The sequence below is a fragment of the Malurus melanocephalus genome, unplaced genomic scaffold, assembly GCF_030028575.1.
Source record: "Malurus melanocephalus ecotype Western Australia unplaced genomic scaffold, MMel_1.1 scaffold_13, whole genome shotgun sequence".
Classification (NCBI taxonomy): domain Eukaryota; kingdom Metazoa; phylum Chordata; class Aves; order Passeriformes; family Maluridae; genus Malurus; species Malurus melanocephalus.
Genome location: NW_026623245.1, coordinates 1060505 through 1079209, shown reverse-complemented (window position 1 = coordinate 1079209; position 18705 = coordinate 1060505). Strand labels below are relative to the sequence as shown.

Sequence of the window (18705 nt, the reverse complement as noted above, 5' to 3'; positions counted from 1 at the left end):
TTCAGGCCTGTCTCACTCTTCCTCAGCAATCAACTTCATAATGAAGAATCATGAATTCTTCAAGCCTCTGCATAGTTAAAATTCTTATATAATTTCTTCCCACCAGGGATAAAGGAAACTTTTAACAAGCCAGGATGCTCTGTCTGCCTTCTCTGTTTTACTGCCATGTTGAATATATTCTTTCCTTTTTAAAACTGATTTCTAAATAATATAGTTCTCCAAATGCCTAAAAGTTCCAGCCACCTTGGTTCTCCAATGTYTGGAGTTTTTAAATCTCTTGAATTTATTACAAAAAATCCTAGGAAACTGTATTAATAAGGCAGTGATATGCACTTCAAAAAATTTTTAAAAGCATAGGATTAGAGTGCAACACAAGACATCTCCTTGGTTCATCTTTCACAAATACAAATCAAAATGTTTTAAATGCTGCTTGAAATAAAAATCTTCTGCACTCTGGGGCCTCTGAGAAAAGGCAGAGGTAGTCACAAAATCAGAGTTGTAACACAAGGGAAGAAGTTAATTTAATGAGGAAAGGGTCTATATGGTTAATAACAATTATTARTTGTTCTGTGACAAGACACTTACATGTAACTCACTGAATTCTGCATTCCTAGCAGGAATTAGTTCCATTTACTCCCAAACAGTTCCTTGGAGCACTGGCTCTGCCACAGCACAGTGGGAAATGTTTTTGTAAACAGTGAGATCTCATTTCCATCAAACCCTGAAAGAACAGTATCTGAAAAGAGGGAAAGATTAAGAAATAACCACTGGAACCAGTTTCTCTGCATTGGCTGAAATTTCATTTTCCATTAAAGCTGTCAACCAGCTTCAGTGAAATAAGTGATTTTAATTACACTTGACAACCCCAAAACTGCTCATATTTGCAAAAAGCCGTGTTCAACATCAGCCACCAAAAGAAAATCAATATTTCAACTCATCCCTTTTCTCCTGGCATTCATTCCCCTGCAAAGCAGATGGAAAGCAGCATTTTAGTAGGGGAATTGCTGAGAGAAGTATCTAGAAGGCACAAAATAGTAACTTCCACATATGCAAGTAKATTGACATCTAGTGTAAAAATTTTGAACTACAAAGCCGTATCAACAAGGATTAATTTAAAATATATATTATTTTAAATGACAAGAGAATCAAATCCTCCAATTACAAGTACCTTAAACTATTTTGCTAAATAGCTACACAGAGCCAAAACCATTGTACCAGTGACTGAGGAAGTGCAGCTTCCAGCAGAGAAATGAGATGCCAGCAGTGAATCAGAACAGCAAATGAGAAAAATCAGAAATAAAGCATGGCAGGAAGAACAAGGAAGAGGAACACAGGCCAGCTGGTCAAGGAGAAGCTTTTCCCAGCTCTGGATAAGGTGAAATAGAAAAGTTAGAGACAAAGACAGAGTACTTGCATGGTTTAATTTTAGGTTATATGATTGAAAGAGATCTTGGATACCCCCATTGCTGTGTTGCAGGCTCAGAGACTGATGAGGACTGGTATAAATAGTCTCTAATCAACTGTGCTCTTTCACACAATGCATAGAGCCAGGAAAGAGAGTTTATATGTTGTAGAAAAGATAAATAAAAGGCTTTTCATAATCATTCCACTGAAGATTGACCCTTTCTATCAGCATCATTATCTTAGATTTTAGCTTATTAATTATCTCTGGGCAAATATGTTTTCATTCCTTTCAAAAAAATACATTTCAAAGTAACCTCAAAAGCTTGTCATCTTTTTACTCTTTYCAGTATTCGTGGCAATGGCAGAGATTTTGGACCTCACCACATTTTCCTGGCAGTTTCAGCCCTATTTTCACCTTCCTGTCTAATGATTTCACAAAAACGCTATCCAAAACACAGTATCTTAAAAGCTGACAGAAGAGCATCCAAACAATTCCAACTCATTCACAACTCACTGTCCATAACAATATTAGGACATCTCTATCTCAAACCAAATGATCTGTAGTGTCCTGATACACTATTGCCCTGAGTAATGGTTAATTGCAAAAAATATGTAATTTTTAAAAGTAAATACAACTCCTCAGCTCACCATTGACCCAATGTGTTAATCATTACACAATTGACAATTTCTGCTGTTGCAGATACAACCCAAGGGTTGTTTTGACTCAGGAAAACTTAGGACTCTAGGGAACCTCTGCACGATGAGTCAGAGATGAGCCATGACTTTGGGATAAGCTCTGGAAATGGAAAATACAGCTGGAAAAATGAAACAAGGGCTRCTCCCAGGGCCATTTTCACAAGGCAACAGGAGTGAGCTGCACTCTGAACCAAACTTTCCTGACAGTAACGGCACTGTACATGCCAAGTCAGCCGGAAAATGGTTCCTTGGCATCACTTAAATCCTACAGAGTTCTGAAGGGAAAGTTAAGGAGAATTTGCTCAATCCTCAAGACCTTGCCAATCTCAAAGGTATCCAGTTTTGCTCCTCAAGCTAAGGATTTTCAGAAACTGCAAACAGGCCGAACCTGATGCAAAAATCCAAATGCTGTCCATTATTTGGTTTGGGCTTGAAACCAAACAACATGAAGTAAACTGAGAAATGCTCAACACAGCTCCGTGACCGCCCACAAGTAACTAGTGCAGAAACATACTGAAAACAAGGGAAATTACATGGTTTTGGAAGAAAATGCTTGTTTTGTTTTCCTTGAGTGTCTGGATTACATTTTACAACCCTAGCTGATAAGATACAAAGCCTCCACAGTCCAAAGACAGACTTCAGGAAATTATCCATCACTGATTCAGGATCTGCTTTTTCTCATTTGTTGTCAGTATCACACTGACTCTGATTAAAAAAAAAAAACATATATCATGACCTTATTTGAACATAATAATTTTCTTTTTACTTTTTTTTTTTTTTTTTTTTAATTAGGGTAACTAGACAACACAGCAGCAATGTGTACAATGAACCTGAACAGAATAGGAAATGCCTAAAACTTATTCATAGTACTCCTACTATCTTCTTTTCACTAAGGATTAATAATAATCACTCATGATCAGATTTGTTAATCAAGTGCCAAAAAATCATGAGACCAGCTGAAATCTGCCATCATAAAAGCAAAATTCAGATGTTTGCTTGCCTTTGGGTTTTGACATTATCTCAGCAGTGCAATATGGAAGGCTACAAACCTTTATTTAAAATAGAACTTCAATTCTTATAGAGTAGCTTTGTACCAAGCACTAGGGCCTTGAGAAAAAAACACAAAGTATAGTCACAAAAATATTTAATTAGCAATGCACTCAATCAAGATGCTATCAGTGAGTCATTAGTGAATTAAATATTATCAGTGTGCCTGAAAACAATTAAAAACTCTGTTCTCTATAATTATTTAAAACTAACCTCCCTTTCTAGAGTTTTTATTCAGCAACTTCAACACACCAGAAACTATTTGCTAGACCCACAGGTCTCCTGGCATAATTCCTTGAGTCATAAACCTTTCTCCCACTGGAATTAAATTTTTAACCTTTCTTAGAATTTTTTTTTTCATCCAGACCATACGCTTTGCAAAACCTCTTCATGAGGTTTTCTTCATTTTTTTTATTTATCACCAGACAGCTTAAATGTCATCAAGACAGAATTTCTTCGTCATCCAGTTACTCTGCCACATTATAGTGRTATAAAATAACCCAAACTTCAACCTTAATTGCCACCAGAGGATCTTGCTTCCTGTTAAGCTGGAATAGAGCCAGGACACAAAAGTGCTCCTGGATTTCAGTATCTGCTGGCCTCAACACAGCTGCTCTTGCCCCTCTTGCAGAGAGACAGAATCACCAACAAAAATAGAAGTACCTGGTTCTCATGCCCATCTTATTTCTCTGCTTTTTGAGCTGGTTACRGAACCAGAACTAATATTTTCTTTTATGTCACTATTTTGAGTACTTCAGCTCTTTCCTTCCTCTTCAGCAAATCCCAGGATCAGTTCATAAAAGCCATAGAGGATACTCTGCTCTTGCAYAGACTGGGGGGAAAATGCAGCACAGCCCTTCCCTTTTGTTCTCCTGTATTTAGATGTGACCTTGAGATGAATTCCAAAAGCCACTGGCATGTTCCCCCRCTGATCCACTCTAAGAGCAGGGAGGCAGGTTGAGAACAGGGTTACCAACCACAGAGCTCCAAACAAGTGGCATCAACACTCCCTGGAAATGGACTGTGTGTTCCACCCTCGGGCAGCCCACAGCACCTCTGTGGTCCCTTTCACCATCAACTTCCACCAAAGGATTTGCCTAATCTTGTGACCAGCTCATCATGCCCATTCTGGACTGTATTTTGAGAGGTGTAGATCAGAGAATTTATTCCTACCTAAATAGAGCTGTTTGAAATTAACAYTTGCTACATACCAGGTATAACTTCATTGGCATGAATGCATTATTGAAAGGATTATAAACCCTCTGTCCTTTCCCATTTAGTCCTCTGAGGTTTTCTCTAACAACAGCCATAATAAGCAGCTGCCTGCCAGGAAAACCACCCTGCAAACAAACACTTGGCTGCCCTGGACACTGCCCCACATAACCCAAGGGGCTGCACAGTCCCTGCTTTCAGTGGTCTGGCACATCAATTCCTGCTATTCCCTGGAAACACTGGGATAGGCAGCACAGATCACCTGGCCCAGAACAAAGAATATTCTATTTCTGTCCAGTCCCCAACGTCCCAAAGCACACACTGTGATTTAAACAGGCCAGAGGAGCAAGGAAAGTGTTTCCCATAACAAGTCAGGGAGATATGCACAGGCACAATCCCACTGAAGGCACCTGGGCTCTGCACTCAGACATCCAGCTCAAGGTGAAGGTCATCCCTCTGGAAAGCCACATCAGCTGGAAAAACACTTAAGAGCATTTCAGGAAGTTCTATTTTCAAACCCCACGGTAACACAGACACTTTTAGGTCTTTCTAYAGGAGTCATGTTCCCAGTGACTTGATCCCCTCGGGAGAAGACAAATTTCCATGCAGGACTCCAGCTAAAGCCATTAAGTTCATTTTTTATCTCCATTTGGGAGAATAATTAGGAAGAGGAGAGCTAATAACAAAGTGGTTTCCTTAGGGCAAAGGCATTGGGCAGGTCTCCAGCAGGAAGGATTTCTAGCACAGTTCCCAGCACCATCCCAGAGCTTCAGCATCCCCTCCAACATCAATCCCTCATGGCAGAGGGACATTTTAACTCAGCCTGAGCCCCATGTACTTCAGACTTGGCAATTCCTGTGTCTCCACACAGCATAGCATAACCACTAAGAACTCAAGATTTTTAATTCTATTAAACAACACCAAGCAAAATATTCAGCATTTCTCAGAACATGTAACTCAGTAAATATTGAGGTTGTCAGCCTTCCACACCTTCTTAGTATTCCCAACCAGAAACATCCCATCTGATATTAGCTAAAATAGAAAACCAGACACCAAGTTGAACAGATTTTTGTTAGCCTGAATAATTGTGACCAAACTCAGGCAAAAGAACAGCTTCCACAGATGAGACTAATACACACTTCTAATAAAATATTGCAGGTCTGGGTTTTTTTAAATGTTCCTCTCTGTGTTTACAGGCCCTCAGAAATGTGCTGTGTGCACTCAGAGCAATCCTGCTGATGTTCTRGTCCTACACCAAGCCCCTCTAAAAGGATAATGAAGACAGCATCACATTTCAGAAGAGATTTCCTGGATGCCTGCTGAGCTGACCTTGTTTACAGGCACTCACTGAAACGATTAATTGCTCGTRTGTTCCACTCCACACTGCATTTTCTGCCCATACGATCCATATGGACATGAGCCAGAAAGAAAATTTYTATGTAAWTATCMAAWTAATTATTATTAATGTTARMATTTARMAAAAAAAAAAAAAAAAAAGGCAAGCTGGCATACATAACAATTGCTTTGCTTCTGGTGTGAGAACTACAAAGGGCATGTTTGTATTTTATAGCTACTAACAAGCAAAGTTGAACAGTTTTGTTTTGTTTTAAACTACAGGACCAGAAGAGCAAAGAGTGAGTGGTGAACGGAACAGGGAACAACTTGAATTCAGAGTCAGCACCAGAATTCCTGAGCAATTGAGCCAATCAGCTCCTCTCGGTACTAAATTACAATGGAAACCTACAGCACATTCTCATTCTCTGCCTCTATTTCTTAATTTTACCATCTGTTTTTTGGTAGTAGGAATTTCATGTTGATAAAGCAGAATGAGGTCCTGACTGACTCCAGCCTATTTTTTTTTTTGTACTCTTGAACACTTTTGAGATTAGAAAGATGGATTTCTTCTGGACCTGGCAGAATGCAATAGCTCCAGCTGGGCCAGAGCAATCAGCTGATACAATAATGCAGCTAGAGCAGTCCCAAAGCAGTTACTGGGAACTAGATAAGAGACTAAAACACCCTGAAATTCTGAGCAGTGCTTCATTGACATTAGTTAACCAATGCACAGAGCGCCAACAATTTACAGGGAGAAACTCCATTCCAGGGATTAGCATAGGACTGGATATCAACACTCCCACACTTGCTCTCAGCTCCATCACAAATTTGCCATAAGAGACTGTACTGATTCTGCTCTGTGCCCCAGTTCCTCCATGTGCATCATGGGAACAATCCATGCATAACTACTTAACAAAATTATTTCAATTTGAATTCACATTTGTGCTAGGAATTTAAAAAACAAGTGTTYACCAAACTTTGCCTAAGCTCCCATTTTAAATTCATGTAGTCCCTTCATGGCTCTSAATTGCAGCTCCATTAATAAAGCAAAAAGCAAATGTGAATTCTGGTTTTTGTAGCAGCACTGCATTGCTGCTGATTTAGGACATCACAAACTGCAATAAGAGCATCAACTCTTCCCGGCTGAGTAACAGCAGGTCCTGACAGCTGAACTTGACACAAAACTGCTCATGTGCTGTGCGAGCCAGACAAGACAGAAATCTGGAAAACACAGACATCCATAAGATCTCGATCACATCCCAGGCAAGGCTTTTAAAAGCACCRATAGGCACGAGGAGTGATGTTTGTGATGAAGCAAAGGTGTTTTCYCATCGTTGCAGTGGAGTGACACTGTTTCCTGCTGAGCAGGGAGCAGCACAGGCAATAGAAATCTGCTGCAGAGGCAGAATTCCATCTCTGCATGTACTCCCAAGCATGGATAAGTTACAGGTGTTATTCCTTGGAAAACTTTGCAATTCACCTGAGGTTGAACACATTCATCTCCAAAATGGAATTTGCAATCTATTGGAATATTCTTTCTAACAAAAGTAGAGCCCTGCAGCTCCCTGTCAAGAAAGAGTTCAGTTTCCAGACTCCAGCTCCTGGATCCACAGCCCCRAAAAGCAGGGCAGGTCAGAGAGATCTCAGACTGGCAGCAGGCAGCTGCTTTTCTACACCCCTCCTAGAATACCCAGACAAACTTCTTGCTTTTTCTGAACTCCTGAAAATCTATCCTGTAAGACATCAGCCATCTAAAACGAAACATTATTTTAAGCCTAACCAGACCAACAGTGGGGTAGAGCTGTGCTGCTTGAAGTTTCTAGCACTGACCTTAAAATTCAACATCAAGAAAGGATTTTTTATCATACAGTGAGGAGGGTCAGAGGCTCAGGATGAGCATTTGTAGAGCGCAACATGATTTCAGGTGAGCTCTTATAATGATACACCAAAGCTGTTCAGATCCAGAATCRTAATGAATGAAACCTCATTAATCAGTTGCTGGGAGATTTGCAAACTGGAATAGACTGGGATTTTGCTCCAGATGGTTTGTTTTCTAGCACATATTAAAATTCTACAGCCCTACARAGTCAACAAGGGAAGGAAAACTCCTTGCATAGAGTCTTCTCCCACCAGAATATTCACCGGGACCTCAAGGAAACTTTGGATAARCTGAGTATCAGCTGCCTAATTTTAAACTGGGCATTAATTAAATTTAATGCCTGATTTTTTTCCCAAATTTAAAAACTTAGCCTTTTTTTCTCCCATGAAGTTCTGAACACTTTCCAGACTGATTTCCTTTGTTCCTTTAGCAGCAGGAAGAGCCCAGGGCATCACAAAAACAGAGCACAAATGTGAGCACCAGTGGAAAGCATTGAAGGTACACAAGCAGAGCATTCATTATAGATGAGCCCAGCCAGCTGTTTCACCCCAGCTACAGAAAAAACATCTCYAAGATAAACCAGCTCTGAAAAGAAAGCTTCTAATCCAGTCACAGAGTGCCTGTAGTGAATTAGCTGGAGAGCAAAAGGCTGGCAGACCAAACCCAGGGAYTTCTCCAAGTGATTCTTTCTAGAAAGACTTTGGGATCCCCCTTCTGAGAGGCCACAGAAAGATATCAAAAATAATAAAAACTCTGCAGGATAGCTGGTGACATCCGGCATAGTTCAAGGGAAACATCTCAGGGCACCACATTAAGCAAAGAAACTTATTTCCCTAGAGAGTCAGACCAAGGAAAGGAGGAAGTAGCTGGGAAGAAAGAACAAGGTAAAATTGAGTTATATAATGTAGTTACCCAGAGAGACTTTTTTCCTACTGCAGCAATGCTCCAATAGTGGCTGAGGGAAGAGCAGCATCAGAAGTCATTTTGATTTTTCTGCTGTTGGCAAATGCTGTATCTCAAGTACATGAGCATGAAAAAAACTTTTTTTATAAAAACATGGTAAATAATCTAGACAGAGCTTGCCAACAAGCCAAATCAGCACTACAGTAATTTAGGGAATAAAACAAACAGGTAACTCAGCAACATCTATAGGCTTCAGAGTTCCTTATAAAAGCTGGAAGTAGCTCCCTCTCCCTTTCTGGCTATCATGCAGCATGGGATAAAGAATAAAGATTTTGCTTCAACTGCTAGATTCAYCTGACTAAGGAAGTGCTGACATCCCAAAGATGCTTTTCACCACCACAACATTGGTAAGATCAGTAGCAGCAAGATTCATGATTTGTGCATAATTACATCAATAAACTCACAACTAAATCCACCCATCAGGACAGGGTTCCTGGTTAAGTCTGCCAAATGCTGTCCATCTRGGATACACCTTGGCATTCCTGTGGGAGCGCTCCTTCAGTACTGTACATGTAAAATACCTGGAAAACTCYCCTCCCTGATTTCCCACCAAGAGCAGCTTCACCTGAATGTCTGCACAGTTGTGACACCCCTTTGGGGACAGCAGCAGCATCCTCATACAAGTCTTCCCATCCTAACACCATGCAACTTTACTATTAGTTTAATGTTACTTTCTCCTATGGATTACAAAGGCGGACATCCAGACCCAAAAACACCCTTCATCCCGTCTAAGACAGAAAAATGGTCCTAACAGATTTGTTCACTGCTCAGTAATTTTTAAACATCAGCACAATTCCAAATTTTCAAATGGAAAGCAAAAAATTTACACTCCTGAAGTTGTTCTTGAAGAGTCACAAGTTGTTTTTTATTTTCAGAATTTATTTGAAACACCACAACCCAAATACATTTCAAGGAAACATACACTAAGTACATGCTTTTATTGATAATTACCAGTTTATTGCCAAAGATCTATTTTTAACTGTGTGCAGTTACCCACCCTGATAACCCAAACAACAAAAGCCATTTAAAAATCCTACTTTAAGCTGAATTTTACTCATTAGTGCCTCTCTAAGGGTAGTGGTGGAGCACTAAGGACATGTAAAATACTTTATTCAGCACAAAAAGCCCAATTAATGGCATTGAACTGCACTACATCCAACTGCATCAGCAAGAATAGAACACCTTCATTTTGGAAATATCAAAGCATTACATGTGGTCTAAATAATAAAGAATGTATAAATGCTCAAATGAATAAAATGCTCCCAGTAGAAATCATGTATTGCACTGGAATTTCTATTTTGAAATCAGTCTCCCACAAAGCTCAACCAATCCTTCATAGAACAGTTATTGGGTTTAGTTACGATTAATTTAGAGTAAAAACAAGTTTGACTTCCTAGTGTGGATGAAAGGCACATCACTCCTAATTAAGCAATAAAATGCCTAAATTGAGTGTTCAAACAACAGCTCAACTTGCCTGTGTTTACAGCACAATCCAATACAACCATGCAATCCTTCCTGCTTCTAACTGTGCAGCAGGGATGCTGGAATTGAGTGTTCCCACAGATACACATCAGTGAAGCTCATAAAAGTCTGGAATTCCATAGAAAACTCAGATTTGGTTGCTAACACTGCTAAAGGACTTGGGAGCATTAATGCAACATCCACCAGAGACAGAAATTAAGCATTTTGCCCAACAACACACTGATTTTTCCAACACAGTGCATATACTAAACATTTCTTATTCCAGAGCTAAAATCCCAGAAACTCAGACCTGTTTACATGCAGGAATATTATCTGGTAAATGCTTTATAAACAAAAACACTTCAGTGACAAGAAATGGAAGCAGATATTCGATAAAGAATACTTTATCGAATTTACTTTATGGAAAGTAAAGCTACTGAAAAAAAAATCTACAAGGTCATGCAAGGCAGCTATTTTTATACTCCAGCAGAAGAAGCAGGGGTGTGGAAAACATTTTTTTGCACTATTCTATATCCAGAAAGACSTAAGCATGGCTAAAAGCTTTTGTGGTTTACAGCATTGCAGAGAACAGACACATCCAGCCCAGTGGAAAGCAGAGGAGACATGCCAGGAGGCCACTGCTATTTCTGGCTGTCACTGGTGGGCTGGGTGACCTTCAGGGCACAGGGACATCTCCCCACATCAACCCCTGCAGGCACACAGGGAAAAAAGTACATTTTCCTGGGCCTCAGAGTGACAGAGGAATTCCCTTGGGACACTGCACAACACAGCCACAGCACAACAAAGATGAGCCACTGGGCCTGTGGTTTTGTGCAGCTCTCCTTCAGCTTAACAACAGCTCACTCACTTTATTCTCAATAACAAAAAAAAAAAATCCATGTTCTGACTTACCTGACCCATTCCTTGGCTTTTAAACTGAGTACAGTTGCTACAACAAACTAATTAGTTCATTTATCTAATTTAATATGGCTAAAAGAACAAGGCTGAATCCCATTCTTTCCCAAGCCATCATCAGTAACAGTTCAGTAAATTTAATTTACGGGACCAATAACTACAATAATTCACAATTTAGACTGTCAGWTTTAAGCAATAATTATAGAGAAGAAATTAATACCTCAAACATTCAGTATGAGAAGAATCACATTTACCATTTTATTACCCATGAAGATTATAGCTCAATTTAGTTTTCCAGCATACATTAGTCTTACTTTTAAGCAAAAAATATAATCAAACCTGAAAGGCCTAATCTTGTTATATTTGGAGCCACACAGAATTATAAAATTCCCATTATATTTTTCTCTCATCTGCTATTGATTCACTGACACAGTGTAAATCACCTTCAGCAATGATTAATGTAAAAACTGTTCATTACTATCATAAATGAGAAAAAACCGAAGAACCTTCATTGGATTGCATTTTAACTAAGTAAAAAAACATTAAACAATGTGATTTTCATTTCTCTCTAACCTTTTTTCCAGAATCTGTCAGCTTCCCAAGAACACCACATGCCAGGAATATTTCAGCCATCCTACTGTGACACATCTCCACTGATAAGTTCATTCAATGTTAAGGATTCTTCTCCTAAACTTCTAAGATTGAGCAAAAAAAATGTAAACAATATCCTTTTAAAATGGGGAGAAAAAATCTCAGAACAGTGATTAAAACCTGTTCATTTTATARCTAAACATCAATTGGGTATTAATATCTAGATACTTTTTTTCCACAGGTATTTTTTTACCAGCATTTAGTTCTATTTAAGGGCTATTCTCTGCCAACAATTAAAAATTATAGTGCAAAAAATATTTATTCAATGTCAGTTGGTACAGACAGGAACCTCTGATACACTTGATTAATGAAACAATAACAAATAAGATATTAACTAATACAGAGTTTCCTTTTGCTCTTTTACATGGTAAAAAAAAAAGAGATTTTTCTATGCATTTACACTCTGAAGTAATTTAAGTCTTGTGCCAGTTAAATCTTAATTATTCTTAACTGACATTGATAATAAAAACTACAATGCTCAAATGGAATTAGCATTAATTTCCTAATTAAAACCCATTTCCAATTCAAGCCATCTATATTTAGAACCCTGCCTTTCTCTAGAGACAGGAAGAACACTCACTGCTGTTATGTACTTGTACCTAAAAAACAGCCTCAGATTTTACATTTTCAAGTGTCAGCCTGATTTGAGACCTTAGATATTTGGAGTAAATTCTGAATTTGGCAATCTACAAAGACTCTTATCTTCCCTTCCTAATGGAAAACTAAGCAATATGCCATCAAAATCAAAAAAATTATCCCAGGAAAGCAACTTCCAGCCTGTCAATGAAGGTTGCTATGGCAACAACCACCATGACTACGCAGGCTCCAACCTTATTTAACGGGTAAAGTGGAAAAAAACAGCACAAGATACTATAATGAAAAACCCTGTGCTGTGAGTATTCCTGGGGAAAAAAATTAAATAAAACAAAGGACTACACCCCTCTACTCCATTTTTTATTATCAGTTCATACCTGGGCTGGCAAAAATATACCTCCAGTTTACCATAAAACCTTATTTTAYAGAAATGGTGCAGCTCTGCTTCACTTGTGACTTAACAGGTAAAACTTGTGACTTGTCAGGCAAAAAATGAGCTTTTTATATCTAAAGATAAGGGGTGTGATCTGTGCAGAGCAGCAGCAGCAAAGGGAACAGGACGATAAAATACAGTGAGGAAAAAGATGGATTTTACCATAACAGTCTAAAAATAGATTCCCTGCAAACAGAGCACAGATGGTTGTGGATCCTCAGAACTAACAGCTCCATCTAGAGTTAAAAACCAAGGGAGATGAAAGCAAGCTGKCAGGTAAACAATTCTCAAGACTTCTTAAAAAACACCCTAAAACATTCTCCAAGATCTCCAAATTTAAAAATTGGCTTTAAAATACTTTATGTTAAAGTCACCTGATCGCTGAGAATCTAATATGGCTTAATAAATGGTTACTAAAGCCCATCTAAAGACAAAATAGAAAGGAAAATATCTAAAATATTTTTATATTTCCATAAATATAAATCCATCCCTTGGACTTCTTGCAGCTCAGTGACATTCCCACTGTAATCTGAAGTTTGGGGAGCTTTGCACATTTTGCCAATTTTCAGTGGGAACAAGATTTTAACACCACAGAATAWCAAAGAATCAGCCTCTCAGCACTTCCAAAGAAATTCATACCCATGTTTAACACTAAATAAATGGTCCAATCAGGGATACAGCTTCCTGGAYATGCAGCATTTCCCAGGCCCCAGTTGTTCAAACTCATTTAAAATTTAACGCTGATTTCTGCAGAGCCAGTACGTCCCTGCTCAGTTGTTTGCTCCCAAGCAAACAATTTTGCATGGCAYCTTTCAAAGTAGCTCATCATGATCACATTTTATGTCAGCTTGTTCTCTAGTTTCTCCCAAGTTATATCTTACCTTGCAGCCTGCATAAAAAAAAATATATATATATATAAAGCCATTTCTTCCTGACTTTGAGCCTGCACTAGATGGATTGTGGTTGTGCTTCACATCATTAGTGATACCAAAATAAAATAAAAAGGGATAGAAAATGGGGAGCTACTGGAAAACTGTTGGGTTAGAGGGCTGCTGCATTCCTGCTCCAGAACAAAGGCAGGCTTTGTTAATCACTCCATGCTTCTGGCAACAMTGGAGAGCCACACGGGCTTTTTCMCACATTTATTRCTATTTCCCTATCTTTATTCTCCTCTGAAACCCCTATTCCTCTCTCTGTCCCTCTTATTTTGCTTTGTCTATTTACCCGTAGGACCCCTGTACTCTACTCTTTTTAGTCCATGCTTTTGATACTATTTAGCATCATGGAAAGTTAAATACTGTTTAGGACTAATCAAAACTTTTTTTACTACCTTCCCCTTAAAAACATGAACATYAAAAACCCAGAACCAGCAAAACAACTGACCAATTTGATAACCATTAACATGTGATTTTCAAGAGTGCTGCACCTCTGAAAAACCAAGCTATTCTGTGCTTCATGTTTAATTTAAAAGCTGGTGCAAGTGTGAAAGCATTGGTCCAAATCACACTGCATGAACTGCTCTGGAAAGATTCCTRCAGGGCAACAAACATGACCAGGAACCTTCCTTGAAATATCTGAATATTGACTCATGCACTTCTTTCTCTGCAAAGTGCTCCATTTCTTTGAACATGCAGGATYGCCAAATTTTTGACAAGTGTCATCACAGTGTCTTTAAGTACTGAAAATCTAAAACACAAATCAGAACCTGCACAGGCAGTTGGTGATGGAWTTTTTTCCTGATGATTTATTACATTTAGAATACAAATTATGTTTAGGGTTATTGGTTTATAGCAATTTCCTATAGCAGAACCAAGTCTCAWTTTGTTTTGTTTTTTTAAAACACAGCATTTTCAATAACATTTAAATCTGAGAATACAATGATGAACTCAGAGAAATCATGACAGAGCATTAGATAAAAATGCTGAAAAAAACTTCCAGAGCCTCAGCCCCATTTTGACCTGTAATTAACAGATACCAGCAGAGATGAATAAGGGTCTTTCAAAGGAGCAGTTCACACCCAAGAGTTCCCTTTCCATGTGCAAGTTCACCAACTTTACGCCAAAAATAAATTCACTGCCTTTTCCACACATTGAAATGCACAGAGGGGGCAAGGAAAGCTTTTTGCTTCAGAATTTCACTCTAGGACCCCATATTTAAGAACCCATACTTCAAAAACCACACCTTGACTACAGCATTGCCACATTATTCCCACGTCAGAGGAACACATTGATTTCCAACATGAAATAAAGAARCAGCAAATGAAAACAACTTTTTATTTGCTCTGGATGTGTGTTTTTAAACAAAAAAGTAGGACAATAAATAGAAAACAAAACCTGGTTTCTCACATGGTCAGTTTCTTGTTCCAAGTTAAATGAAAATGTGGCACCACCATAGAAATTTACAAAACACTAAGAGATCAGGATATTAACAAAATTCTCTGAGAAAGTAAGTATAAACTTGATATTAAAAAAAAAAAAACCCTGATATTTCTCTGGCTTTGTAAATGTTTTGCAGCCCAAGGTAAGTAACCTCAAGTTAAGCACAAAAATCAAGGAAAATGATTGGCAACCAACCTCTTGACTAGAACGTGCAACACCTTCCTGTGCACAAAGCCAACTTCTCTTTATCCAAGTTCAGTTTTGAAGCAATTCCTGTACAGGAAAGTGTTGGCAGAATGCGCACTGCTAATTTCCCATGTGGRAAAGTAAAGTTTTGCCCTCATTCCTTGTTGACAGAACAAACCCCTGAAAGATTTTTTAAAGCTCCCAATAATCWTGGTGTATACACTTGCAAAATAAGATAGTTGGAAGCAACTCAGTGTTTTTTCCAGGCATCATTTCCTCAGCGACAGCTTTAAGCTCCCAGAAATTGGCAATTTCTTAAAGAAAATTATTACCCATTCTTTTAAAGACACCMAAAAACTTCAAAACTCATTTCCAAATGGCAGAGACTACAGACCTTGGCCAAAATGTATATTTATGTATTATGTTTTATTTAAAATCAGGATAATAAAATTCTTATCTAAATCCAGTTTCCTTTAAATTGTTTTAAGAGCAGACTGAGAAAGCATATTAAAAAAGTTCAACTTTTTTTAACAAGAGAAGTTTTGATGAATTAAAAAATAGATCTTCAGTCACATGAATAACGGCTTTTTCTGCATTTCACAAGAAATGAGGATTTTAAGGACATACATTAACAAACTGTGTGACACTAGAAATGTAAACACTCAGTATTTYTCAAGCTTAAAGACTTCCTTACGTCCAAAGCCGAATGAAAACACTGTCACATTATTGACAAGTGGATCTACTTGTCACTTTGTATTAAAATCACCTTTTTAAACGACTAAGAAGAAAAAACAAACCCACAAAAATACTTACATTGCATTCACTTTCTCTTCTGGGCCCTGAACTTGGCCTGTCACGGTTCCTTTGCTGGTATTTTTAACCCAGCCAACCACTCCTAATTTCTTGGCTTCCTGTTCTGTGTACTGATTTGGGGAATAATGAGAGAGGACAAATCAGTGCCAGCACAGACACCACATACAGAACATTTAACCCCCTACCTGCATTCACATAGCTGTAAGAGTTGCATTTAAAAAATAAAAATCCATTGGAGATGCTCATCCTCAGGCATTCAGATGTTCCTGTCAGCTCTGGAGTTGCAGCAGGCACAGCCCATTTTCCAAAAAGAACAAGATTTTGATCACAAAGGACTCCACTAATCCCACACAATTCCTTTGTACCTTGTTTATACTTTTCCAATAGTCCTGACACTGCTCATTTAACTCTTCAACCACCACAGTCATTAAGCTAATTAAATCTGCTACATGTAAAAACTTCCCAGTTCCTTTCCTCTAGTTCCTTTTCAAATCCTTTCCACCTGACTTTCACCCTTTAAATCCTACCCCCAGCTGCTGCATTTCTACTGACAAATAGCAGCAGAGGCCAATCTAATTACTCATGGGGAAAAGAAAAAAAAAGCATATTTTTGCAAAACCAACAAATGATGGTTTCCTGGACACTCATTTATGATGAAATTCACAAACAGCAAGAGCCAAACTTCAGACCTGAATAACCCCATTCCAAAAGGCAAAACATATTTGGTGGTGATTTAGCCCACAAAAAAGTGTTGCTAACTATGAAGAGTGTTTCCCAAGSTGATTACAAGCAGCTTCCCCAAACTAATTTGCCCAAAACCACAGGGAATGCAACTGCAACCCTTTTCCTCAGCACTGGGAATGAGTTGTGTGTTCACATGACTCCAGGTCAGTTCAAAATGAAGCACAGCAAACTTKGACTTACCCTTTCTTCTTGACAGAATAACTAAATTCAAGGCAAACTCTACTGCAATCCTCTATACACTTGCACTTGGCACTATTTCACAATACAYATAAACTAAACATAAAACCTTTTAGGTTTAATATCAAGCATGGGCCACTATTTTGAGACAAAAAACTGTTCTTACTTATAATTATGTCCTTTGTTTCATAGGTTTCTGTGAAATGCAAACTCCCCTGCTGCACATTCAGAGCTGCTGGAGTTGCTTAGGGTATGAGCCACAGAATGCTTACTTGCAGCACATTTTTCCACAGAGTGCTTCCTTAAATACACGTGCTAAGTTGCCATGTGAAAAATTAAACTGAAASACCTTGTTTCAGATTTAACCTTTCTAAAGATTAAGGTGTTGGAACATTCTTGTGGCTGTTACATCTCAAGTAATCCAAACCACAATCTACACAAGCAGCACAYTAGCAAGCTTTTAAAAATCCATTTTAATATAAAGCCTTTAAAATCTACTCACAGYACTTAGCCATCCAACCAAGCACTCAAAGTTCAGGCTGGATAGGTTTACACTCCACAGACAYACTGCCTTATTTTTAGAACTGGAAATATTATACCATAAAGTGGAACTGGTAAATCCAGCACTGCCTTACCATCCTGAAACAAACACCTAAAAAAAARRAAARRAAAAAAAAATTAAAGTCSTRTGAAAGCATATCACCTGTAGAAATTTCAGTTAATATAAAAGGGMAATAATGTGCATACAAGTCACGCGTGATGTTTACTATGGAAACTTCAGTGAAATTAACATTAGGGAAACTGAACAGAATTTATGTTTGACCCTTCCCGTCGGCACACGATTGTCTTTCACGTATTTAAGTATTAATGAAAACGCTGCAGTGAGCGCACGGGAAGGACGGGAGGGGGCGTTCCCACACAGCCGCGCTGACAGAAACCACGAGGGCAAACGCGGGCGACGGAACCTGCTTCAGACAGAGCAGCCTGTGCTCCAGGAGGAGCCAAGCCTCAAGGCGGGGGAATACTGACAACGATTTAAAAAAACAACGAAACCAAAAAACTTTGCCGTGCCGCTGGGGACGCGGCCGCTCCCACCCCGCGCAGGCGCGGCACCACCGCCGCCGCCGCCTCAGCGCGGCGCCCCTCGCCCAGCAGCCCCCCTCAGCCCGCCATTACCTTGCACCCGCCCGAACACTTCATAGTCCACGGATTTGAGCGCGCCSGAGGCTTTGGCCAGGGTGGACATGGCAGCGGCGGAGGAAGAGCCGCTGTGGCGRTCGCTGCTGCACCGCGGGCCAGCGGCGCCCGGACGGGAGCGCGAGAGGCTCAAGCTTGCGGCGTAAGCGGCCGCCTCACGTGGGGACGGGGCGGGCCACGGCACCCTGAACAGAGCTCCGGGAATGGGAGAACACCCGACAGCGGCGGGGGAAAACATCGCTCCTCCTGTGAGGGGAAACACACCTGACAGCGAGGGGAGACATCGCTCTTCCTGTGAGGGGAAACACACCTGACAGCGAGGGGAGACATCGCTCCTCCTGTGAGGGGAAACACACCTGACAGCGAGGGGAGACATCGCTCCTCCTGTGAGGGGAAACACACCTGACAGCGAGGGGAGACATCGCTTCTCCTGTGAGGGGAGAACAGCCGGCCCCGAGGGCGGGAACCCGCTGCTGCCGTGAGGGGAGACCGCTCGACCCCGAGGGCGGGAAAACGCTCCCGCTGTGGGGGACGCTGCTCCGCATCTCTGAGGGGCGGGCGGTCCTGCAGAACCCTCACGAGGTATTATTCCCACCTCTGGTTRAATTRGAAACATGTTG

The 18705-nt window shown here is 39.7% G+C and overlaps 1 protein-coding gene across 3 annotated transcripts in view; it reads right to left on the bottom strand.

Moving 5' to 3' along the window:
• ACYP2 (acylphosphatase 2) overlaps window positions 1-18243 on the bottom strand; it is a 33044-nt gene extending 14801 nt beyond the window's left edge. Inside the window, exons 1-4 of one of the 3 annotated variants that reach the window (XR_008966389.1) lie at window positions 18065-18243; window positions 17524-17540; window positions 15968-16077; window positions 11486-11607 (exon numbers count right to left, since the gene is read on the bottom strand). Coding sequence is in view for 2 of the 3 variants with exons in the window: in XM_057382060.1 (XP_057238043.1) it covers window positions 15968-16077; window positions 17524-17540; window positions 18065-18134 (197 nt within the window). In the remaining variant the exon portion in view is untranslated. The remainder of the gene's footprint in view (window positions 1-11485; window positions 11608-15967; window positions 16078-17523; window positions 17541-18064) is intronic. The other 2 variants (XM_057382060.1, XM_057382070.1) reach the window with 2 other exon arrangements.
• Between the last annotated feature and the right edge of the window lie 462 nt (window positions 18244-18705).